Raw genomic sequence first — 26,846 nt, 5'->3', positions numbered from 1 at the left:
CGTGAAAACTTGGAATGGACTTTGAACTCTGGCCCTGCCACCACATGTTTTTATTCAGTTTCCTGACTTTATCTTCAAATCAATATGTAGAACAGTTTTAGCTCATACCATCAACTGGTTTCTTTTAGCTTAGAAATCTTACAAGCAGATAATACATCAACAGTATACACCCTTTGTGTGTTGGAAATACAGTGAATTTTTCCAGCTGTTTCAGAGTTAAATAGAAATTTCAGCTCAGGTCACTGAAAAAAGAGGAGTAGTGTGAGATCCCGCATCAAAGAAAAACGAGGACAAACTGGAGTGAGTTTAGCAAAAGTTCACTGTGACAGTGTTCACAGGGGTTTTCAGGATGAGGGAAGAGACATAGATCTGACTCCATATTTCAGAAGGCTTGATTTATTATTTTATTATATATATTACATTATAACTATAGTAAAAAGAATAGAAGGAAAAGTTTCCTCTCAGAAGGCTGGCTAAGCTAAGAATAGAATGGAAAGGAATGAAAACAAAGGCAGCTGGCTCAAACAGAGAGAGAGAGCCAGCTCTGCCGTGACTGGTCACTAAATCCAAAAATCCACACAAGACCAATCACAGATCCACCTGTTGCATTCCACAGCAGCAGATAACCATTGTTTATATTTTGTTCCTCTCAGCTTCTCAGGAAGAAAAAATCCTAAGAAAGGATTTTCATAAAAAGGTGTCTGTGACAGTTCACCAACACAATTAGGGTTTTCAAGTGTATGACATACAAGAACCTGAGGGAATTTAGCTCATTTCTCTGGAAGAAGAGAAGGCTAGGGAGGGATCTACTTGCTGTCTTTAACTTAAGTAGTAACTGGAGAGAAGACAGAACCAGAATAATCCTGAATACTACTCAGAAAAAAGAACAAGATGCAATGGATAGAGTCTGTAGCAAGGGAAATGCTGATTTGATACAAAGATGTTTACCTGTGAGGATGATCATGCCTCAAGAGGCTGGCAGTCAGGGAAACACACAGCACTTACTCAAAGCTGGATCTGACTGCAAAGCCAGCCCTGCTTTGAGCAAGGAGGCTGACCACTTGACCTCCAAAGGCCCCATCCAAATTCAGCTGGTGTGCAATGCTATGAATATTTGTGAACACATGTACTGCATAGCTACTGTACTTCATGGCTGGCCAAGAACATGGCCACTCAAAGGACACTGCATACACACAAGTTGGACACACTGACAGTTCTCAGCAGATCCATATAATTTTATTTATAATTTTGGTCAATTGGTTGAGGTGTTTTTTAGTTGGTTTGTTTTGGGTTTTTTAATCTAGTGGTTTCAGGACATGTAGATTCTGCACTGGGACTGAGGATTTTTCATCCCACTACTACATATACACAATATCTAAAATTAAAAGGAATTCTCATCTTCATCTCATATCCCTTTTTTATTCTTCCTTTTACAGCAGAACAACACTTTTGACACAGTCAACTCAGTGAAATATTTAAGTAATCTCAACTTCTGCTCTAAGTCTATGATAAAATCAGGAAATGCAAAACAGTCTGTTAAAACAGACTTAAAAAAACCCCCTCCAAATGAATAAACCCAACCCCAGTGTCTTTCCCTCTGCTTTTCCTCTGATCTTGCTCCAGGCCAGCATTACAGGAAAGCTGGATTGTAGCTTTCCCATTCCAGCTCATTTTGTCAATGCATTTTACTTTGTCATGTTTTTTTGATCCTTGGGATCATCTCTAATTCTGTTCACTGTTCATTTAGCTCATAATTTTAGGAAAGGTTGGTTGTTTGCTGCAACACAGCTGACAAATAAGGTTAAGAGCTGGACTTTTCTAGCAGAGCATTCTGAAAGCAGCCAGGACTATATACAGCTTTGTGAATGCAGAAAACAAACAAGCACTGATTCAAATCCTGGTGAAAAACCCCAGTGTTTGAATGTCATGTAATAGTCTGATAAGTACTTAACTGGTGCTCATCTGAGATTCTCAGAAATGTCAGCAGACTGTTATTTCCCTGACTATATTCAACCTCAGTGCATAAATTGGCAAGGAAAAGAAGATACTTATGTAATTCAAACCACATTTACAGAAACCATAAATGCTGTAGCACTGTGTCTGTATGTGTTTTCTATCTTCAGGCAGGCAGGACCATGTCTCTTGGTGGTAATATTTGTTCCATGACTATCTTCAAGAAATTTTGTCCTAAGATAGATGAGCACATTTTTTTTTCTTTTTTTTCAATCTTCCGATAGTTAAAATCATCAGATATTTTTTTACTGCCCTTATGATACATTTTACTTATCACACCTCAACTATCCAATAAGAAAGAGTATTAGGTATTTTACCAGAAAATATGGATTCTTTAAGATTAAATTTTAAAATTCAGAATAGTGTAACCACTTTCTTGACGCAGATGTAGAAAAAGTTTTTAGCAGTTGTAAAGGCAAAACCAATGTGTAGGAGATAACAACAGAGAAATATCATTTACCAGTGCCCTGCATCTTTCCTTGTACAGATTCCACATTTATGGAGGAAGAAAAAGAGAGAATGATTCTGAAGCACATAACTAATTCTATCAATGACAGCCCAAACTGAAGGCTTTCACACTGATGATGATGCACCAGCAGCTTCATAGCTACAGCAGGAGAAATCCTGAGGATGTAGACCAATACACTTCACAATACAGACACTGTTCTTCTGTTTGTGTTTGCTGGGTAGTAACAAAAGCAATTTATTTCCAGTGTTTGGGTTTGTTTATTCCAACAACTTGAGCAATGCAAAGTCTCAGGCACAGAACAGCCCCTCTCCAGATACAAGCTAGAGCTTCCATTGAATGGCTGTGTGCCTGTTAAATCGGCTCTGCTAAGGTATATCTCAGGTGTTAAAATCTGAAACACTCAAATTATGCATTCAGATCTCTAGTTAAATTCCTTGGAAGAAGCTGTGACCCATTGAGCAGAAAGACCGCCCCTGGACTCTCACAGCCATGTTGGCAGTGGCAGCTACAGGTAGCTGTCAGTTTGAAAGAAGAAATCTTTAGTTTGTGCCCAGATATGGACTCAGATGCCTGACGTGCAGCATTTCAAATTAGAAGAATTTTGTCCAATACATTTTTGCTTGCAATGTGCTAATAAAGGAAAGAGTTTTTATAAGTAGTGGGTAAAGTTTTTATATCCCCTGCATTAAATGGGAAGATCTCTTTTTCTGTCACTATTTTGAGTTTAAGATCCAGAGCTCTAGCACTCCATAAGGGCTGGTAAGCATACAGTAATTTAAGTAAAAATATCTTCAGAATCTGTTTGTCCAGAAAATGCACAACTTACAAGAACTATAAAAATTTCCTTGAAACAAAGTAAACAGAATATTTTTAGAAGAGTCAGATGCCAAAAAAAAAAATCTTAGGGATCTGTTAGGCATACAGGTGGATTTACTGGGACATAAGTGCTCTGTGGAAAAAACCAAATTTTACAAGATTGGAAAAAGAACACAGTATGAGAACAGTGTAGTATGTTCCCTCAGACTTAACCAGAATGATTAAATCAAATTAATTTTGCAGAGAAAGAAATCTCCCACAAATACATATGGAACTTCATTTTGAATGGAAGTAATAAATTAAAAAGATTAGGTGCAGCAATTTTAGACCTATCGTATCACTCAATTACTTCCTTCTGTAGCCTTCTTTTTCTTCTTTTAATCAGGTCAGACAAAATCCAATACATTTCTATTAAAAACTATTATTAAAAGTAATACATGGATTATAGGCATAAAATTCTTTCACTGTTAAAAGCTCAATTAGAGTATTATTAAGACATGATAGAAAGCATCCCAAAATCAGCTCTCCCCGTGAAACATTTCAGTTGCTAACAGTAAATTAACAATAAAGTCAAAAGACAAGCATAGGCAGTTACTATGCATTTCATCTATACAAAACAAAAATATCATCATGAATTTATGTTGTTTTCTGTCTGCTATATTGCATAATATTCATTCCATGCTGGGGGGAAAAGAATTGAATCAGCCACAGGAAAGGCATAAACAGACAAAACCTGTTGGCTGGTGATGGAGAAATATAGAGCCTAGTATTTATTATAATCTAGAAGGCAAATAATCTGCTTCATGCAACAAAGCTACGTCAGTTATCAGTAAAGAAGGCTGTACTCCAAGAAAAAAATACTGTCTTTTCAAGAAGACTGGTGAGAAATTTGTTTTCCTGTTACTCTGTGGTGTAAGGACTGCAATGCAGGATGCTTACAATCTCATGAGTTTATGCTAGATGAAACAACAAAATATTAAAGTGATATGACAGCCTTTGCCACTTTTCTTGCAGCTGTGGCATGCAAGTTAGAACAAATACAGAAGGGGTGATTGGGCATTGGAATGGGTTGCCCAGAGAAGTAGTAGAGTCACAAGCTGTCAAGGTGTTTAAGAAAAGACTGGATGTGGCACTCAGTGCTATGATCTAGTAGAGATGACAGTGCTTAGTCATAGCTTGGACTTGATGATCTCAAAGGTCTTTTCCAGCCTAGTTGATTCTGTGTGATTCTGTGTGAATCTCAATTTTCTGAATTTCTCCCTATTTTGTCATGAGTCAGAGAAATTGTGATCAACCTTTTGAGCTTTAAATCCATCTGCAGTTGACAATAAATTATGCCACAGGTGTGTATTGTAGATAATTCCTCCAGAGAATTCTGACATTTCAAGAGTTTTTACATTTTAAATAGAATTTCCCAAAGGATGCTGCTAAGCTGCATTTACTTATTGAGTCATCAATCTTTCAGCTAATTTTCCCTGAAATTCAAAAGACTGAAAATAGTAATTTCCTTTTTCTGAAACATTGCTTTAATTACTCTTTTTAAATATACCACTGTTTTGGTTTTTTTTTTTTTGCTATGATTAGTTTTTAGGCAAAAATAAAACTGTGGTTTTAGCCATCTGAATTGGAATGTTTAGGGCATGATTCAACACAGCAAACCAGACAGGACACAGAGCACCATGCCTCTAACCAGCATCCACTTCCCTCTGGCTGGATAACTAAATAAGGATTCAGAAAAAAAAAGTGGTTTTCACCTGGATTTTCAGAGTGGGCATAGTATTGCTCAGAGACTTCAGATAAGAAAGCAGGGCTATCCAAGCCACAGAAAGAATTTACTGAGACTGCTTGGCCTGGCTTTGTATGTACATAGTAAGGTAGGAAAAAGTGTTCATCTCTTCAGAGATTGTTTCCAATCTCTTCAGATAGTTTCCAAAGGGCAAACAGATATAGTACTCACTTTCATGGATTTTTTATGACTGTCCACCTTTCCATGCTATTCAAATAGTAGTTGCAGATAGCATGTGATTTACACTGCCACAAACAGAAGATGACTAATATATTTGAATACCCCACTGGTGAATAACTCACTAGTGCATTAAAAGAAATTTTGCAGATGGTGATTTGCAATCTATTGGAAGGCAATTATTGATTATGTTTGAGGTAGACTGTAAAATCCAAGACACTTATGAAGACACAGGAATAATTTGTAAATTGTATCAAGAGTACTTCCCTATGATTTTTGCACTCAATGACCTCCATTCCTGGACATAACTTTATTGCTGTTCATGGTACACTATGGGGAGGCAGCTGGGCAGTGGAGCAGAGAGTACTATGGAGATGGTGGATGGTGTGGACATCTTGGCCCTTGTAGGCCAGAAACCATGGGAACATCAAATAGAAATGTAAAGGAGGAAGCTAAAAGAAATGTGGTACTTTGTTTTAAGGTAGTCATGTAAGACTGCACCTGTAAGATTGTGGTTAAGCAATATTGCTAAGTAACATTAATAATGTGATTATTGCTTGGCAGTGGAAAATTTTATTCAAAGCTATGAGAATATATAAACTGAGCTTTAGATAGAATAGATGACTTCATGACATCACAACTTTACAATAAACGACTTTTTGCTTGCACCTAAATGGAGTCCTGTCTCTCAATTGCTGACAGTACACAGCAGTATTTATCTCAGACTTGTCTCTGGAGCCAGCAAAGTTACACCATGAAACAGGTTCCCTTAAAGCTGGCAATGGGTAACAGTGATGGCAGGCCAACTTCTGTAAAGGCAAAAACGAACACATTCTGAGAAATCTTTCCCTTCATGAAAATTTGATCACTTCTCCTCACTGCTCGGCTATCTGTAGAAGTACCTTTGGGAATTTTACTTAATTGGCTGCACTGGGCTGTTTTCTCAGCTTTTGAAATAATGAGTCCTTTCAAAAGTAGAGAGGTGCCACCACAGAGCGAATTGCTGCAATAAATACTAAGAAGTGAGGCCAAGTTAAAAACCACTCAGATATCACTGAGGCTGGACCCAACCTTAGAGGTGTTTTACTGCAGGAGAATCAGACTTTCTAGAGCAACCAAAGAAAGGAAGCAGACAGTCCAGCTAAGCCCCCTACCTCTGCTGTGCTTCTGGGAGTCAGCTACACCAGTAGGAAAACTGAGGCAAAGATGCTTTGACTAGTGTCAGTGCTGACAATGAAAGAACAAAGGATTTTGAGGAAAGCCAGATACAGTCTATTAAAAAAATTAAATTAAATTTTAGGCAAACAGATTGAATGTCATAACAGGATTAGTTGTGTGGGTTACCAAGAAATCATTAGTAGAAAAAGTTATTTAACTGGTCTAAACAGTTATAAAGTTCTTGTAAGGGGCTCTGAGATTAAGAGATATAGCCTAGATTTTTTTTTCTTGAAATAAAATCCATATAAAGTAATATTTACTATACTTCACAAAGTGAGAATTTTTTGAAACTAAGAGAATAATCATGTTTCTAAAGCATGGAGTATGAATCTTGTGAATATTTAATATATTCAATTTTATATAATAAATAGAAATATATATATTTTTCTATCTGGATCAAATCTCCTTTAAAAGCCCAAGGCATTCATGTGTATGGTCAGATTTGCATTTACTTACATAAATAAAAATTTTCAAATTTTCTCTCAGGGCAGTATTTTTGTTGCATGACTGTAGGTTTAACATCAATATAAAATATCAAGAAGATATAATCAAACTTTACTTAAGAGAAATGTGATTGCATTTAAAAAGCTAGTAACTTTATCAGGGTATGTATCAGGGAACATGTATGAAAAAAGCACTTTTGCATAAGTTTTTAACTATGAAAATCAGCAAAAAAGATTAATTAAAAAAATTCTGCTGGTGAAAATCAGATTCATTATATAAGTGTGTTTAGAAGCTGAATGTAATCCAGTCAATTATGCATAAATATTACCTAATAATAACAACAATAATGGAATCATAAAATGGTTTGGGTTGGAAGGAACCTTAACGACCATCTAGTCCAAAACCCCTACTGTAGGCAGGGACACCTTCCACTAAGACCAGTTTGTTTAAAGCCCCATCCAAACTGGCCTTGAACACTCAGGGTTGGAGCGTGCACAGATTCTCTGGGTAAACTGTTCCACCCTCACAGTACAGTATTTCTTTCTAACAAGTAACCTAACCAACTCTCTTTCAGTTGGAAGCCATTACTCCTTGTCCTATCACTACAGCTCCTGCTGAAGAGTCTCTCTCTGGCTTTCCTGTAGGCTCCCTTCAGATACTGGAAATTGCTGTGATGTCTCCATACAACCTTCTCTTCTCCAGGCTGAAGAGCCCCGATTTTCTCTACCTGTCTTTGTGGAGGAGGTGCTCCAGTCTGCTTGTCAACTTTATGGTCCTCCTTTGGACTTACTCCAAAACTTTCTTGTTGGAGGAAGGAACTTATGATGAGGGTACCAAAACAGAACTGCAGGTGGGGTCTTATGGAGCAGAGTAGAGAGGCAGAATCATCTCCTTTGACTTGCTGGCTACTCTGCGTTTTAAGGCAGCTCAAGGTACTCTTGGCTTTCTGGGCTGTGAACACACACTACCAGCTCATGTTGAGTTTTCATCAACCATCAGTCCCAAGTTCTTATCCATAGTGTATTCTCATTCATTCTCACCAACCTGTAGGTGTACCTAAGATTGCCCCAACCCAGCTATTGCTGGCTTTATTGAGCTTCATGAGGTTCACACAGCCCCACCTCTCAAGCCTGCCTAGGTCCCTCTAGATGGCATCCCTTCCTTCCAGAGTGTTGACTGCTCTACACAGCTTGGTGTCATCAGCAAACTTGCTGGAGGTGCACTTTCCATGTCTTTGACAAGGATGTTGAACAGTATTGGTCTCACCACTGACCACTGTGGGACACCATTTTTCACTGGTCTCCAGGTGGACAATAAGCTGTTGGCTGCATAGATAATAATAGACTAATATATTCTTTACCAAAATAAAAACTGTAACAAAACAAAAAGAAATTTATTCCTTCAGTGGCTGCTTAGTGGTGCTATCACACTAAACCAGCAAGCAGATCAGATCACAAAAGTTAGCTAATTCAACGGAAGATTTAAAAGATGGGAATAATTTATAATTTGTTCATATTTAAAATGTAACTGGTACATGAATGAGTCATGTTACATTGTTATTATCATTCTTGGCTAGAGAGATAGTGATGAAAAATTTTCCTGTCAGACCAAATATAGAAGAATGTGGGCCATGTGTCTTCTGAACAAATAATGTTTAACAAAACTCCAAGTGGTCTTATTTTTGCTTCAAATTCAACATATTCTTGGTCATCTGTTGCTCATAACATTGATTTTCATTCCACTTGGTATCACACCTGCCTGAGTCAGCTCATGTTAATATCAGAGATGATATATTAAAAAACTGCATTTCAGCTGCTGAGGTTCAAGAGGAAGGAATGCAATATTAAACCAGAAGATACCTACATTTGCCAGGTGAAACTCTGTCTTGCCTGTGCTTCATGCGTAGCCTTCTATTTTTATGTCTCTAAAGAGGCAGTGAATGAATTGGGCTAGGAGGGAACAGCAGGTGTTTATTTAGAAGGCAAATATGCTATTATGTAGCTTGTGGCCAGTGATCAGTATGCAGGAGTACAAAGACTGGGCATAGCTGTGATGGACTGTGACAAACAGCAAAGTGGCATGCTGATTGACCTGCAAGCCCAGTGGAGAAACCAGTCAACACCAGTAAAATTCATGAAGGGTTCTTTCTTGGCTGACAACCATTGATGCATGCTGGAGAGCTAATGTCAGCCAAGCTGTGGAGCAGCCTCTGCCGTTTCCACAGACTCTTCAGTGACACCCATGGGTAAGATGGCATCTAGGTTTATGTAGCTGATGACAAACCAAGCAGTCCTTTCTCACCAATCACCAGCAGTTTCTCAGCAATCTTGCAAAGACAAAGAAATGTGTGCTCTCACAGCAGTATACTCTCACTCTTGCACATTAAACATGCATTGACCTGGCTTCCTTCTATATGTGATTGTCAAGCTTCTGTTCCTCAGTCACTGTTTTTTGTAGCAGAATTGACACAACACAGTTTTTCTGTGTGAAAGTCACACTAATTCCCTTTTGTCTCACCTTGTCTTTTTGCACCAGTAAATGGAACAATTTCCTGAAATTCTACTATTTATTTCCTTAATATGAAATGAAACCTGATAAATTATAACATAAAAATGAAATTGTACATAATGCTGAAGGAGTGAAAACAACAGAAAAGCAAGACAATCAAGCAGCAATAAGCAACACACCTACCTTGAATAAACTCTTCCTTTCATTTTCTTCCTTATTTGGATTGATTAATTTAAGAAATACTAATTTCCTAGAAAATGCTAGTACTGATTTCAAGAAAGCCACCAAAAACCAATCTCACTGAATGCCAAAACAGAATTTAACCCACAGTTGGCTTTCCAACTGTTTTCTTTCATATTATCTAAAACTGAATTTAATCATATATACCAGAGGAACAAAATGTGAAATTGCATGATTTTCATAGTGCATGAGAAAACTCCATCTCTCTAATAAGAAGATGCTTCAGAGGAAGTACATAAAATCACTCTTACAGAAGCCTTTCCAGAATGAAACAATGGGATTTTCAATCCCAGAATCAAATTACCCTGGTGACTGGACTCCCAACATTTTCATAAAAACTCAGATAGTCATCGAATTAAGGCCAAAAAACTGATCGGAGATATGAAATTCAAGATGACCTGTTTCTTTGTGGTTATGTTTTTCTCAGACACTTGATGGTTAAAACCCTCAAATATGGAGTTTTGACAGCTTAAAAACCTGGTGTGTATAAAGACATTACTTTAAAACCTGACCAATACTTTCAGAACTGGGTAAAATAATTTTCCCCTTGAAGGTTAAAATCCCTGAATTAAATTTATTTGCACAGAGTTTCAGAAGATAAGGGTGCAAAAATCTGTATCCCAAATTCTCTGGCTGACATAAAAGGCAATAAAGTTTCTCTTGGCCTGTTATCATGTTATGATAGATAACTTCAAAGATAAGCCTTGTGATGTAGAAAAGGTTTACCAAATTGAAAATGTTTAAACAACCATTATGGACTTTCAAGACTCCTACTGTGGTCACAAGAAACATTTTTCAGTAGAACAAAAGACTGCGCTCAGTAACCAGTTGAAGAGGAAAGATGTGACTTGTAGTCGCACCTGTTGGAAAACCACTGTCATCACCTCACCACATGCTGAGATTCAAAATGTTATCATTTTGAGTAAATGGTAACTGCTGGGCTTTCAAGAGTGTTTGAAGAGCTTTCAGGAAAAAAACCAAACAAACAACAAAACATTGTCTCTAGCATTGTCTCTGCTTTCAGAATAGCACAGAACAGTTTTTAAATTATGAAAACATATCACTGAATAAGCATACCTTCCTACGATGGGATGGAACAATAAAATATGTTTCAATATTGTGCTTCTTCAAGAAACTATTCCTTTCATGACCGTATCCTGGTTCTACCTCGTAGTCCCCATTTAGGCACTCTAAGGTGGTCTTTGTAATGTGAACTTTCCTGGAGAGAAAATTAGACTTTATTGTTTAAAGCAAAGATTATGAGCTTCTTGCTACCAAAATACACTCCTTTACAGAAGTTCATAAAAAGAGATCAACAGGTCAATTTACATGCAAGACCATAGGTTTGATAAAAAAAAAAAAGTTATGTTTTGTATTTTTAGCCAAATTGAGCATAGAAAAAAATTCTATTACATGCATTTTCTAGACTTGGGCAAAGTGAAGAGAAAGATAACTGTTGATACTATCCAAATACTTGCAGATTTGGTGTTTTGTAGAGTGTCTGCACATGATCTCTTACATTGTGTGGCCTTTTTAAGTTTTTACCTCAATGGCTGCTTGGAAAAACATCCTGCTGTTTGAAACTTGTGACATCACACTCCAAACCTCTCTTGTGTATAAAGCAGAAACTTCTTTTTCTGTTTCACTTCACATCTCTGACTCATATTATTCATCCACTCTGTTTCAGAGGCAGCTTTCTGACTCACTTTGCTTTGGCAATGCACTAATCTTTAATATTATTTTTGAGTGTTCTTATCCTGAAAAAGTTTTCACATTTTCTCCTGAAAGACCCCATATATTTGAAATGTCTTTAGAAAAGGTATCTGAAAAAATTTTACTGCTTTCCTCTATAAACATGTGTTCAGATTTTCTTCCACTGGGTAACTTTAAGATAACGTATAAAATACTCTGCCAAAATTATTTAAAATAGATGTACACAATAGATAAAAATTTATCATTATCACCAAAAAAATTAATTGGTTCCTTTGTCCTTCTGTATAGCAATCAAGATCTCACAAAAATCAAAAACAGTATGGCAGGTCCTAGTCCAAATGTGAGCTACACACAGAACACCCATGCACCTTTGCAAATGTTCACTGTGTGTATTTAAATTGTGTCCAAGGCTGTGCAATGAGTACTTCAAGTTCCAGGACATGCCCCATGGGTTGGCTGCAGGTTTATGTGCTACTGTATCATTTGCAAATGTCGTCAATATCTGAGTTCATAAACTGTTATGTCTTTTCTGTACCACACAACTAGTGTTGGAAATCTGGCCATGTAAAAGGAGCAAGGCATCCCCCTCCCCCCTCAAAGTATAGAGGTGGGTAAGGGTAAAAAATTCCTGGAATGGCTACAGGGTTTTACTTTTGTAACATGAAATGATCAAAGTCTAGCATTCTTACATTCCTAATATTGTCTCATTCCTACTTTTTAGATTTGGCAACTTCTAAAAACAATTTTGTTTTAAAATGTTTTACTTCTAATCTAACATATTACTTATACAAATATCAAGATCATTTGGAAAATTCCACAGGATAAATCACATAATACATTGATTGCTCTTGCCAAATACAATCCTTTTCCTCAACAGCAATTACCTTGCAAATGCCTTAAAAATGGAAGAAATTCTTCACCCATAAAGTCTTCTATTTTTTTTCCGGCGGTTTTTTTTTTCAGACTTACCCAGGCAGTCCTCCAGCTTCCATTACATTAGCTAATGTCACATCATTTGACCAGACATCATATTGCCATTTTCGGAGACCCAGGACCCCACAAAGCACCCTGCCTGTATGCAATCCAACTCTCATGTTGAGGTCAACCTCTGTGGCTTCTGCAACAGATCTGTAATGGACAGCATCAGTATTAATATTTAGATGATGACTGCTCTTAATTTTCTCTTCTCCCAAAATTAACCCATATATTTATACATGATCAAATAGAAAGGGTCTTATAAACCTGAAATGGAATATTCAGGTACTGTTCTCTACCTTCACTAGTTTCAAAGCCTTAATCGCAATTCCAAAAAAATAATTATTTGTTATATTTTATTTACTGATGAACCAAAATATCAGTATTTCTAAATTTCTTGACCATTTCTGTGAGAAAAGAAGCACTAATTGAGATTGTCAATGTATAAATAATGATTTCCAATCTACTATTTTCTAATTGGTTCAATTACCCAGTTACTAGAGTACAGGACAAAGAAAATGACAAAAGTAATAAATCATTGTAAGAACAGCAGAGTGATTATAAACACTAATATCATTCCAAAGCTCCTGTACAAGTGGCACCAAAACAACTTGTGACTAGTCTTGCACTTATAAATTAAATCTAATGTTCAGAGATTTTCGCTGTATAGCTGGTAAAGGATGAATTAATCTGCAAAATTGTTATTAAAAGAATATTTTTTGTGCCACAATAAGGAAAGATTCTTCATTTCTGTGAACGAAGGGCATACTATGACTTGCGCTCTGCACAAAGCTGTGAACACTGAAAAGGCACTTTGAAACGAACAGTCTTAAATATTACATGCTATTTGATAACACTGTAAATAGATTTTTTCAGCTCTTTCTGTTAGACAAACACCTGTCATTCCAGAGTGAAGTTACTGTCCAAAAAGTGATACTATCTCTGAATAAAGGAAACCGACTATCACTGTAAGAATTTGTTTTTATTTGACTTTCCTAATTTGAATTTTCCAATGCATTTAATAGAAGACTTTAAAATAGGACTCTAGCTATCATTTCCCCTTGACCTTCATTGACCAATTTTTTTTTCAAGTGTCACCCAGTTACACTGGATTTTGCAGAGATGCCTTTAGAAAGACTTTTCAACTATTTCAGAAGTTGTCCGTGTTTAAATAAAATTAACAGAAAGGTCAACATAGATCAAGATGTGGGATGTGCAGCAAAGATACTTGGCTTCAATTTAAATAAGAAACCCTTCGCCTATGAAGCTACGTTCCGTGTCAGCCATCACTAATGTCAGTAACATGGAGATCTCTTTTATCTCCACAGGGAATCTTGGCATAACATATTTTTCAGTCATATTCTATGCAACAGCACAGAAAGGCTTATGCACAGCTTTCTGAAAGATTAAATATTTCCTTGTCCTATTCCTAGTCACTGCAAGTCAGCTCTCCGTCACTCAGTATCTGTTCCCAGTCAAGCCTTGAATATGACTTCAAGGAGTCCTAAAAGGATTCTAGTGTTACAATGCTTTGTTGTGCACATGATTTGACAGATCTTTGAAGAAATGAAGGACCCTAATACCATAAGCCACCTAACAACAAGCGACTGCACTTTGTATGTTCACCTGAGCATGTGTATTGTGTCATTAACAGATTGACCTTACACCAAGCCCACACCTTGCAAGACAAAGCCCTGCAGGATTACACCTTGTCTGCCTATGTTCTCCTGCATAATTAAGAACCTATGTAATAATCTTAATTAATAAACCTGCAAATGTTTGGGTTTCTCTCTTCACAAATGAGGGTGGGTTTTTTGTTTGTTAGTTCTCTCCTCCTCCTCCATTAAAAAAAAACCCCAAAAACCTCAGACTAAAAGTATGTGGAAAGACAGTGAAATCCAGACATGGATAAAGTTCACTCAAGGCTTTGACATTGCTTTGTCTGACTGGGGTAAACTTAGTCTCCTTTTAGAAATGTTAATATAATAACAAAAAGTAAATGAAAAAAGATGAGTGGAGAAATAGAATGTGGCTGATCATACTCCTTGTTCAATAAGCTGAACTGTATAATGCACCAATGAACCATAAAGCAGAACCTGAAAGAACTTTATGTTTTGAGCAAAAACTTTCCATAAATAGTCACTTAGTCAAAAATATAAACTGAGAATACATTTCTACATCTTCCCCAGAAGGTACAATCTGTTTCAGAGATGCTTTCATCATTATTAAATTTGAGTAGGAAAAAAAAGCTCATGAGAAGTTCATTACATTTTTTGAGTTTATCTTGTAGACCTTTGTGCTCTTTATGCAGATAACTTCCATAAATAAACCCCACCGAACTATCAGAAATGAGGAATATTAGGTAATATTTAAAGAAGAGGCTTCAAATTTAAATTCAGAGCAGTAAAATGACCATGTTTCTAAACAGCATCAACATTTCTACAATAAAATGTCACAAAAATGTCCAGTAAGGTATTTTAAATTATAAATACATTTCTGAGACAATATCAGCACTTCACAAACAAGCCAGGAACAGGAAAAAGGAGTTTCTCAAATAAATTATTAATTATAACTTATTCTCTCATAGGTTCCTATACTTAAGTTTTCCAAGTGTTAACACAAGAGTAGGCCCAAACCCAAATGGAAATAAAAAAAACCATTTTATTTTTAAACCAATTGTGTTCAGAGTCCAAGGAACTGACTAATAAGAAAAGCATCTACCCTGACAGCTCAAGTATCCTACAAAGCCTTTAAATTTTAGTTTCCTCCTTAAGTACAAGTATTTTATGTGCTGCTACAAGGCATGAAAGTAATTTAGATTGCCTGCAGAACAGCTTCAGACCTGTGCTCCTAAGCATTTTGTTTGAAACAAAAAAACTCTGCATGCCACTTCTTATAATTACTTAGGTCTTTTCCTTAGGTCTAAAAATATCAGCTGAAATTAATGTTTCCTGCTTAAAGGCATAGATATAATTTTTGGTTCAAATACCTAGACTTCCCCAGAGTATTGCTCAGCTGCTGCAGAGCACTAGGACAGAGAGACAGGGCTCTTGAAGGGCTGCTGGCTTGCTCTGGCAAAGGTGCAAGCTGATGAAGCTTTTACCACTGATAGACAGCTTCTTAAAAGTGCAGCTGCCGGTTCTCTAAAAACTTGACATCAATTCACTCCTGCCAGTTCAAACATTTCCAGGCCCTGGACTTTTGGATGACCAGGGGAAAAGCTTCAAGAGTGTTGACATTAGGGAAGTTAATGGTTCTGTCTATTTCCTCAGACAAAAATCACACAGGAAATCTTGATATTTCCATTTGACTTATGCAAATGGGCTGCTATAGTTCCTCTCCCTTTCCTGGTGCTTTTGGTCAGCCAATGGCCAAACCCATTAAAAGGGGACAGTTCAAGCATCAACCTCTCCCGTGCAAAAACCTCCCCAGGGGCAAATTTGTCCAGTTTCCATCTGTGAGATTTTACATGATGACTGGTGGAGTCATTCACATTAGGTGGAATGATCCATTCAGGATAAAATCACCTATGTGTCACAGAAAATAGCTGATAAACCCCACTGGATTGCCCAGTTCTCAAGAAGTAAAACTTCATGGACCTCAGTTTCCTTCACACCTCTTCAAAGTCCACAAGCAGCAACAACATTCAATCAGAAGGTCAGATGATACTTATTCTAAAGTAACCTTCCCCTCCTCACCACAGTATGTGTAGGTTGGACTAAAACAGTCAACATCAGTTGCTGTAATCCACAGATGTGCTCCTGCAGTGCCATGCCCCCTGCTACTACACACAGTCAGTGATGCAGCTAATGATGCAATTCCCACTGAGTCAGTACTAAAATGGCATCCTAGTAACGTGTTAACAGAACTTCTTCTGACATCATGAACATGTACTGTCTGTGTGACAACAGGAATGATTATGGATTCCATTAAAGTTTTGAAAAGTTTATAAATGTTAACCTGAGTATTTTGATCCAGTCCAAAATATACTATTTACATACTGCTCACTCAGAATCTCTCTTTATTTTCAATTGGAAACATTACAGATTATCTCTTGCTCTGCAACATTACTGAATGCAGGTAAATGGGTGTGTCATTTCACCACATTTCATCTCCAAAGAGGAGTTGCTGTACTGAGCCAAAGAATTGTTTAATATGATTTGTATGTACTGATGAAGTGCTGTCTAAGGAAAGACAAAACTAGGAAGAATGTGTAAAATTTCCCCCATAACACTTGCTTAAAACAGAACTCTAGACAGTTTTTGGAGAAAGGGAGGGAAGAGATTTGTTAGCTGGGCATAACTTTTCTGCATGGCAGTTAGCTAACAAATATATCTATTTAGAAGGTAAAACACTATAGTACACGAGAATGAAATTTCAAATGTGGCAATCAATTTAAGTAAGGTGAAGAGAGACTTGGCCTAACACAATGTTCATAACCAAGGTGAAGACATCGGCCACATTAGAAAAATACATGACATATTAGAGGCACTAATGAATATGATAATTTTAATTATATTACTAGCAAAAGCATGACAGTCAAAACTCCTATGGTAGGAGCAACATTGGTGCTATTGAACACTTCACTCGTTGCTGCGGCACTTTAAGAGACTCTAAAATAGAACAAACACCTGGCCTGTACTGAGGCACTGACACAATGGCTGCAGAAGTTCTTTTGGAATAAAATCAGAATATAACACTATCTGTTTTGTCAATTTTTAAGAATAAAAAGCTTCTCCCATAATTATTTTGGTTCTGTTCCCTTCAAGAAAACACTTTGAGGAAGGTGGATGAAATTGTGAAAATTATAATTATTTTATGATTCTTTGAAAATTATGTTCTCAGATTCAGCCCCATATTGAAGGATAACAGTTACGCAGAACATTAAGAGAATGAAGTGTATCAGTTTATGTGAACACATTCAACTCAGTTCAATCACAGAACCAACAATCAGCCATGGAAGTTTCTATTCCTTGATTTTCCAGAAAAAGAACCCATCTCTTGTTAGTACATATCTCTGGAATGGACACTTTTGACAGATCCATCCCATGAATCACAGTTCAAGTGATTTTATTTATTTATTTATTCATCCCAGATAACATGACAAACTTATCACTAGGGATGACAAATTCCAAGCATAAATTTATAATGCCAAGACCTGAATTTTATGGTAAAGTGAATGAACTTTAAAAAGACTACCAGCTGGCATCCACCTCTGCTTGAAAGGGGCATGTGACTTTCTATCTCATGGAACTGATAAACAAAGCTTAATAATCATACCAATACAATATAAAATGCTTTCCAACTTCACTCTCAGAAGCTCCTGATTTCTCTTTTTCATTTACTAAATACATTTTAAAACAAATTAGTCTGGGGAATCTATCTTCTAACTTCAGTTTCTGGGAAGGAAAGAGACTAATTGTGCTTATGCACAAAGAATGCAGAATATATCCCTAGCCATCAAACAACCTTAAGTAGATCTGACATTATCTTGAAACCTTGCCTCTTGCCCATCTTGCTCTCCACCATGCTCTGGCCACTAACTAACCACACAAAGGACCTAAAATTTATGAATTCTTTAAAAAATTAAATCTGAAATGGCCAGTTATCTTCTACTATAACCTGTGACTAAACATGCCTAGATAACATACTACAGCTCGTCCACATAAAATTGCAAAGTTGCTGATGCTGCAAGGAGCTCTGGAAATCATCTAGACCAACATACTTGCTCAGAGAACAGCCAGCTACAGAAGGGTGTCCAGAACTGTTGCCCAGCTGGGTTTAAATCGCTCCAAGGGCATAAATGCCACAACTTTTCAGTGAAACCTCTCGAGTATCTGACTACCTGCACAACAAAAAAAAGCTTTTCTTCTAATGAAATTTAATTTCTTACACTTCGGTTTGTGCCCATTTCCTCTCATGCTGGTGCTGATGTCACTGAGAAAAGTTTGGCTTTGTCCTCTTTATTCCCTCACTCTAGGTATTTGTCTGCATTGATGAGAACCCCTCTGAGCCTTCTCTTCTGCACACTGACCAGGCCCAGTTCATTCTTTTCTAATTCAACTCCTTTTCCAAGTTTACATTATCAAGTCAGTAGCCAATAAAATACACCCTAGAAAGGGAACATGTTCACTTCTAATAGTAAAACTGAAACATTCTAAAGAGGAAAGTTCCAACAGCTATTATACTAATACCTTATTTGTCTACATGAAATACAGCACAACTAATGAATTAAAGATCAATGATAGGTTTAAAAGAGAATGACAGCATCATCTATTGCTTTCCAGGAATTTAAAAAACCCCAAACAAACCAAAATGTGTACAAATCCTGTACATATAATTATGTTTCCAAAGGTCAGGGCTTCCTTATAAATGGAGAATCCATATACTGCTGAAAGAATACACATTTTTTTAGGATTTTATATTATCATAGACTATCAGAAATTATAGATTAAGAGATTAAAAAGTATTTTGTCAATTTTACAATGCTTACAAATGTGATGAACTTGCATTGAATAAGGGAGAAAATGAATTAATTTATCCAACTTTTCATGCTCGGTATGTTTAGCAAATGAAAAGGAGAAGTGGGCAATACAGTAGTAAAGAAATCTTCCAACTTTATCCTTTCCCTCCTACGTAATGAAATAGATCTCCAGCTTCTGCTAAACACTCATTCACACTTCTCTCACATCCATATTTTTTGCCTTGGCAAAATAATGATCAATGTAGACCTCTCAAGCATAAACAAAAATCTGAGCATCAAAGTAAATTTCATGTTACATTTCTGAAAAGCAGAATAAATGAAAGGTTTAAACATGACATTAAAATTGAATAATGTACAGGCTATGATTCTGAGACTGCAAACACATATACAACAGGCATATATTAGGACTTGTTTTGACTTTACATACTGATGTGCAAAATGAGCAGTGTTTACCACTGCAAAGCAACACATTTGAGCCCTTTCATTGTGGCGATAGGCAATAGGGTGTATTTTCTTCTTTCTAATTATCTTTTTGCCATCTATTCAGTACATGTATGTGCCTCTACATACTCAGTTTGCACACTTACTTCTTATAGTGATTAAATGGAGTGGAAAATCAACGTCTAGAGTGGCCATTCCTGAAATCAGGGTCCTGTGGCCTGAGTGCAAGAGTGTGACTTGCCAGATGAGTAGTGCTAACAGACGTGGATGTTTTTCTAAGAGCACACTTCCTGAGCAGCACATAGTAGCTGTTGCAGCACTCCTGTCTGGGTTCACCATGCATGATACTTACGTGATAGTGTCAATCATATCCAGTCCCATTTCAACACAGCAATGGGCATGATCTGTTTTGGGCTGGGTCAATCCTGATACACAGTAGTAACAGTCTCCTAGGATTTTTATTCTTCTGCAATGATTTTCCTTTCATAAAAACAGAATGGGAAAAGTTTTACTATTTATATAAATATTTCAATATTAACAGGTTAAAAATCTTCTCCAACACTATGCAATAATTCAGAGAATCTTTTCATTATCAAATGAGGTAATGTACAGTTAATGAAATCTCGGCTCCCAGTACACAACAGCTGACACGCATTTGTTAATTTATTTATAAATAGACATACATGTACTGGACATCAGTCCTGCATTGTTCAACACACATGGGTTAACACTGCTTAAAGATGTAGTTCTGAACAAATGTTATTGCCTTGCCCTTATGCTAGGTAAATATAAATTCAAGATTTGCAATGAGACTTAATTTCTATATGAACCCAAACCAAAGGACTGGGGCCAAACCACTGCTGGATCTTGGGAAATGCTTGCATTCTGAGAAGCTTTTGTTTTAAATTCAGTTCAAATTCACCAGGAAAGATTATTTATTTATCTGTAAAGGTACACACGTTTTTGCATTACCTATTCATAAACTACAGTTCGCAATACAGCATAATCAGTACGACAGACTTGCAGATGAGAAGATAGTCAATTTGCATTACAATCAAATTTATCTTCTATTTGCATGTAGTTTAATTTCTACAGCCAAAGAACTCTGGTAAAAACTCTCCCATTAAAAAAAATCAAACAAACAAAAATGATAGCATGTGATAATTGCTACATCCATCTGAGCAGAAAGGTAATTTCTAAACAGAGAGCACATAACAAAAATGCTTTTAAAAGAGCAGTATCTTTAACTAATAAACTATGAGGAGACATGGCGAGATAATAATTATAACTTATTCTCTCATAGGTTCCTATACTTAAGTTTTCCAAATGTTAATACAAGAGTAGGCCCAGAAAAAAATGGAAATAGAAAAAAATATGCTATGGCAACTTCTACCCATTTAGAGTTTGGCACAGAAAAGTAAAAAACCTGATTAAATGAATCCAACTTACAAAGCTGGGATTATTCCAGTAAGCACCATGAAAAATTAACTGTTGTGAATATGATGGGAGTGGACTCACAAAAGTCTGATTCTTTTCCCAGCAGTGTGCAATATAGACTTCAGCAACACAGGAAGGGAAAAAAAGAGAGGACGGTGATGATGGAATTTAAAATTTCTGGAAAAAAAAACCTATTCATAGAATCATATGCAGATCTCAAAATCTTCGTTGATACAGAACAGTCCTTTTAATTCAAGGTTTTTGGACATGAATCACTACATTTTGTAATGGAAACCACAAAGTTTTTTACTAGATACCACTAGATTATACTCCCAAGAAAAGACTTCCCCCATCACTCCTCAATTTTGGGCAGATCTTGAAGCACTTGAGCATAGTCAGTAGTTCAAGCTGAAGCCTACTTTCCAAAATAAATTCAGTTTTGGCCCATAGTTCAAAATCTTTTATAAGGCCCTTTTCATCTTTCAATTTGGTATGTATGATTTGTGGCCAGGCAATGGCTATATGACATTTAGGAAAGCTATTCAGAAAAGCCATTTCAGTAATCTGGGGTGAACGACACATAAATGTTAATCAATCAGTCTCTCCTATTAGTGTCTGCCTCACAAATGGCTCATTTCTAATGACTTGATAACAGCCTGGTAGACAATTAAAGAAATAAAATTAAAAAACCAAACCAAAACAAAACAGAGTTTACTCCATTACCCCTTTTCTGGGTCAATTTCTTATTTGTGCAGGAGAAAGATAAAAGAAGAAGTAAATAAGTGCAACAGTATTTTCTGGAGAGATATTTGTCTTGATGGAAGACATATGGCTAAATCACCTGCTGGTTTTGAAATCACTAGCCTGTTTGTTCCTTATCAGATATTATCTTCACTGTCCTGCTTTATTAATTAATATACAGTAATCTCTAGAAAAATTGTTGTTTTCTTTTTCTTGACATGTGAGGCACACTTCCAGGAAAGAGCCACAGTGCAGCTCTGAAAAAGCCATCTTTTTAAGGACTGATATGCAAATTGATAAAAAAACCCCATCACTGTCTTTGTTATATTTCCTCAGCAACTTCAAAAAAATCCTTCTCTTGTCAATATTTTTCACATTTGTGATGCTGATGAATTCATGTGTGATAGTTACTAATTCCAGTCACAACTGACACAAGCAATGTCTGTTTAGAAACAACAGGTAATTTGGTTTTATGGACATGATAAAAAGCATTAGAGATTGCCAGCACTGCATTAGGCAGGCAGCTTGCCCACCTGTGGTGCCTCAGGCACAACTGTCAGTCACAGGGTCAGGCAGTGTGTAGTGGAAGCCCAATGCAGAAAGCAGAGGACTTTGAAGTTACTAAGAGCTTTCTTCACACTTTCAGGAAAGCACTTCATAAAGCAGATTATTCTACCTATCTGTTATGTAAGACCAGGGAGGGGGGAGGGAGCTTCTTTGTTGCAAACACCTCTGAGGTTCAGTTGTTGTTGTAGTTCTTTATTTAATACATTTTGCCTAAAGAGTGAAGTCTGTCAACTCAGGCTGAAAAACTGAAAATTCAGAACATTACCTTCACATTTTTGTACCATACATGACAAATCTTCGATATACCCTGGATAAGAATATTTTTTAATAAAAAGGGAAAAGATTTTACAGTTTGTAAAAAAAGCTTATACGTAAATATATATACACTTATATATGTTGTCTCAAAGAAATTATAAAGAAGGTGTTAGACTTCTCTCAGCAAAACCCATAAGAATGACAGTCAGATGTTCTCTAGAACAAAGAGATTGTATTGAATAAGTGCAAAGTCTTTTAAAGAAGGATCTTTCTCACGTGTCAGATTGCAACGATCCTTATTACCACTGCTGGAACTTTGTTTTTATTAATAGACTATCTGAGTAAGTCATTCTTATGTGAATGGATTCAAAATCAGGATCAATTTTTGTTGCTTGTAACTCTGTCTGGTAGGAGAAGAGTTTCTTTAAAGCTTTTATTTATTTTGGAGATGGCAGATTCTAATGCTGGAATGAATCCCTGGTCTTCCTTCTGTCATTGCAACAATCTATGTATTTGTATATAGTCAAGTGTCATCATGGTATGTGGTACCTCTAAGAGTGAGCCAAAGAGGAAGGTCAGATAGACTACAATTTAAAAACACAAGATTTTAAAAGGGTAAACATTGAACTCTGTCCTGTAACTCCATTGACTGCAGTGGAATTGTGCCAAGACTGAGTCTGATCCTGTGTAACTTAATTGCAATATGTTTAATGCTTATTATATTAATCCATTTTTTTGTCTGCAAGTCTGAAAGCAACCTGATCTGCAAGTATGCTTTTCAGACTTTTATTGTCCTAACCTCCTGGAATCACAATCTATGAGCAGACGTGACTTTAATTATTCATAAATTAGAAAGACTTTTTTTTGCCATTCTTAATAAAAACTAAGATTCAAAAAGTTTCTTTACCATATCCAGCCAATGTGGATTTGCTCATGCTTTGCAGAGTAAGAGAAAGGGTTAATAAGGCCTAAAAAGAGATGTATAAATAGTGTTTCCTGTTACCCCCAACTCAGACCCTACCAGACTGGCAATTCCTCATAATGCTATGGACTTCAGAAATAGAAACATTTTGTTTTGCTTAGCCTACATAAATGGGAGCAGGAGTTTGATCGCTACTTACAACGCTTAGTGATTGTAAAGTTAGTTAGTCTTAAAGAAAAAAAATTAAATAGGAAACCAAAGCCATGTTCATGTTCACCATTTAAATGAGGAAAAAAGGAGGAGATTTATTAGGCCTGGACTTACAGATGGCTTTATGGTTTCAGGGAAGGCTTTGACATCCTCACTATATGTTAGACTTTAGCTATGGTGAGATCTCTGGATATTGATTGGGCATAGCTGCAAATTAGTACAGGAGCAGCCCTACATGCAGCAGAAAAGTGGAATGAAATGTATACACTGGCAGCACAGGAAAACAGTTCTGGAGCTCAAAACCCCAGCATGCCTCTGTGGGGGGAAAAACATTGTCCTACTCCCTGAAAAAAATTTGCTTATTTTGCACTATTTTCTTCACATATTGAAGAGAATCACTATAGGGGGAAACCATTAAATGCAAATTTCTGATGGCTCAGTTTTCACTGAAGTAGAAAACTTGGGGCAAAATGGTGAGCTATGAGGGCTGAAGAAGGAACACAGATGAATCTTTTAGCTCTGATGTCAAGAACTTCATCACTGGGGCCAGGCAGCACCACAGAGAGGCATGGTCACCTTCCCTTACAGAAGTTCAATGAGACAAAAGGAATATCAGTGACCCTCAGGAAAGGAGCCTTCATGGAAGTATTTGTGGGATTTTTTCCCTTTGTATTTGTCTTCTCTATTTCTTTCTTCTTGGATTATCAGTCACCTTCATTCAGAAAGTGCTGTTCCAACAGCTTCCTTTGTTGGAGGAATCCTCTGAATTGTCTTTATCAGGTAGGCACAAGGGATCAAATTTTCAATCCATATTAATCAACACAGCTTTATGTGTTTCAGGGGAACTACATGCATTTATACCAGCTGTCCCTCTTATCCTCAGAGACTCAAGACATAACTCAATAATCCAGGCTAACCACATGACAGTTACAGACCTTTCTTAGTTACTACTGTATAAAATGACTACTAGGAGAAAATACTCAAAGCATATCTAAAACTCCCTGAAGACAAAAAAGAATGATGAAAAATGCATTCCTTATTTATCTCTCTTCACAAACCTAGAATTTCATTCTGCTTCCAAAGAGGTCTTGAGAGAGGACAAAATAGGATTCACCACTGTTACCACTGCATCTTATTTGTAATGTTATAGCATGTGCAGCATATTTAATATTTATAGCACTTTCTGCCAAAATGCTATTAATCTCATTAGAAAATTGGATTAGAAAGCTTTGAATCACTCTAGAAATTATCATTTACTACAGATGTGTGTGCACACGCAAAAGACTTGCAGAAAGGATTGTATCTTCTGCTACATCCTCTGAAGATGAAATTATGTCTGTATTCAATTCCATTACAGTTGTTTATTAGGTTGGAACAAAACTCATAAAAGCCTATATGTTAGCTATCATACAGTACAGATATATGCATCCATCAATACATGTGTGAAGATGTGCATGTATAACATGCAGACGCACAGTTCTGCAAGTTTACCTGTATCATCTTGCATATATACACAGCATATGGAATAAGGGCAAATTTTAATATTCATTCTCGGCAGTACTAGCCAGAGTGGCTCAGCCAGATACCAGTTTTGAGCTCCCCCCTTCCAAAAGATTTGAATAGAGGCTAGTAGAAATATCTGTGTGTTGATGACTATTTCTGGCATTACTACTCCACTCCTTCCTTTAAGCAGAGATATAGTGATTGTCTTACTGCTCCAAGTGCCTTTGGGACAACACAGTACAGTGTTTGGCTGTTATTGAAATAGTAAAGAACAAATCCCCCTCTTTCAATGTCTCAAAAGAAATGGCAATGAATCAGATGGTGTTAGTTGGAAGGCTATATAATGTAACAAAGCAATGCTGTACCAAGTTATTAAGTTCAGTGCATGATGACAGGAAGAGATTCTTTGTAAGTAATCACTTTACAGATTTTGTCATTTGCACTTTCTTAATGTATTTCATTCTCTTCTAAAGTGAAACATAAAAATATATTTCTATTTTTTTCCCACAGCTGTAACAGTTTTATGTATCAAAGAGCTTTAGAGAAAAACAAAACCGAAAGCATTCCATGGAAATTACAACCGAGTGAATGTCTTCTAGACTGTAGCAGTATTCTCAAAAGACACAGCTAGGTGCAGAAAAAGAGGAAAACATGGTTTAGATTGATATGAAAAACTCTTCAGAACTATATCTCAATACCCCTTTGAAACTTTTAGTTTAAAACTTTTTGCCCCTTTGTCCTACAGACCCTGATATAGTCCTTGCTGACTTTATATTAAGATCTCCCGGAAGCCTGCTTCTCCAGGCAATGCTCCCCGTCTTTCTTCACAGGAGGGATGTTCCAGCCCTCTGATCACTTTTATTACTGTCTTCTGGACTCAGTCTAAGAGATCCTGGTCTCTCTTGTGCTGAGAGCCCTGAGCTGGATGCAGTTTACTCATCTGCAGTTACCATCTGCAACTTTCATTAATTACAGACAATTTCAATTATCTTTTTTTTTTTTTGTCAGTAAAACAAAAGAGATCTAGCAGCATGGTTTCTCTGAGTAGCATCCAAATCTATTTTAATAATTATATTGAATGTGGTCCACAATGTGAGAGATTATTGAAGCCATCTTCTCACATAAACTTCATACTCAAATCCTAAGCATAATGAAGTGACAAGGACATTACCACCAGCTCTACATATGTTGCAGTGTGCAACTTATGAAAGTTGTCCAGCCTATTAGAAAATTCCATTGAACCCTGTAAATTACTACATACATATTTTACCATTTTTCCCTCAAGTTTTGAAGTGTATGTTTAAAAACTGAAACAACTATTTTAATAACCTTTTAATTAAATAAATCCTGCAAATAGTAGCTTTGTAACCAACATTAGTTCTTTTACATCTGCTAGTCCCAACATGAAAAGCCTTGAGGATGAGCTAACTGCAATACTCCATGGAGTTCAATTTAGCAGAGTAATGGAGACATACTTATTGCAATAAGGGTTAGTATAGACTTAAAAAGAAGAGTTTCTACAGTGGCAGAAAATATGGAAACAAATGCAGTATAGGAAGTATAGGAAGTGCCACAGAAAATTACTTGATATGCTCTGACTGGGGAAAGCTGGCCATCCCCAGGTGAGCATTTGTAAGCTTTTAATTTAGTAATGTGTTTGTGAAGTCATTAAAAATTATCTTCCATCATGGGGGCCACATTATACATGAACAAATGTAGAAGTATTCAGGACAGCTATAAAAAGGATGACATTAGTTTCAAATGCTTTCCCTCAATTTTATTGGCAATTATATATGCTGACCTAAAATGACCTAAATTTTGTTTACATTTTCATTCTTACAATAAATTCTTTCCTTACTCCACATGGAGTATAATTTTACAAAACTAGAATATTGAAATGTTTTTAGTTTTGGAGAGTGAAAACCTA

General features: G+C 36.5%; 2 protein-coding genes across 2 annotated transcripts in view; one reads left to right on the top strand and one right to left on the bottom strand.

The window, feature by feature from the left end:
- IGFBP3 (insulin like growth factor binding protein 3) overlaps positions 1 to 2,607 on the top strand; it is a 105,450-nt gene extending 102,843 nt beyond the window's left edge. Inside the window, exon 7 of the transcript XR_004061694.1 lies at positions 2,501 to 2,607. The gene's annotated coding sequence lies outside the window, so the exon portion shown is untranslated. The remainder of the gene's footprint in view (positions 1 to 2,500) is intronic.
- The window catches only part of ADCY1 (adenylate cyclase 1), a 149,626-nt gene that overhangs the window by 36,938 nt on the left and 85,842 nt on the right, over positions 1 to 26,846 (bottom strand). The window contains exons 5-7 of the mRNA XM_030971284.1: positions 19,637 to 19,764; positions 12,354 to 12,512; positions 10,749 to 10,890 (exon numbers count right to left, since the gene is read on the bottom strand). Of these exons, the coding sequence (XP_030827144.1) occupies positions 10,749 to 10,890; positions 12,354 to 12,512; positions 19,637 to 19,764 (429 nt within the window). The remainder of the gene's footprint in view (positions 1 to 10,748; positions 10,891 to 12,353; positions 12,513 to 19,636; positions 19,765 to 26,846) is intronic.

This window comes from Camarhynchus parvulus, chromosome 2, assembly GCF_901933205.1.
Source record: "Camarhynchus parvulus chromosome 2, STF_HiC, whole genome shotgun sequence".
Taxonomy (NCBI): domain Eukaryota; kingdom Metazoa; phylum Chordata; class Aves; order Passeriformes; family Thraupidae; genus Camarhynchus; species Camarhynchus parvulus.
This window is presented reverse-complemented; position numbering and strand designations above follow the sequence as displayed.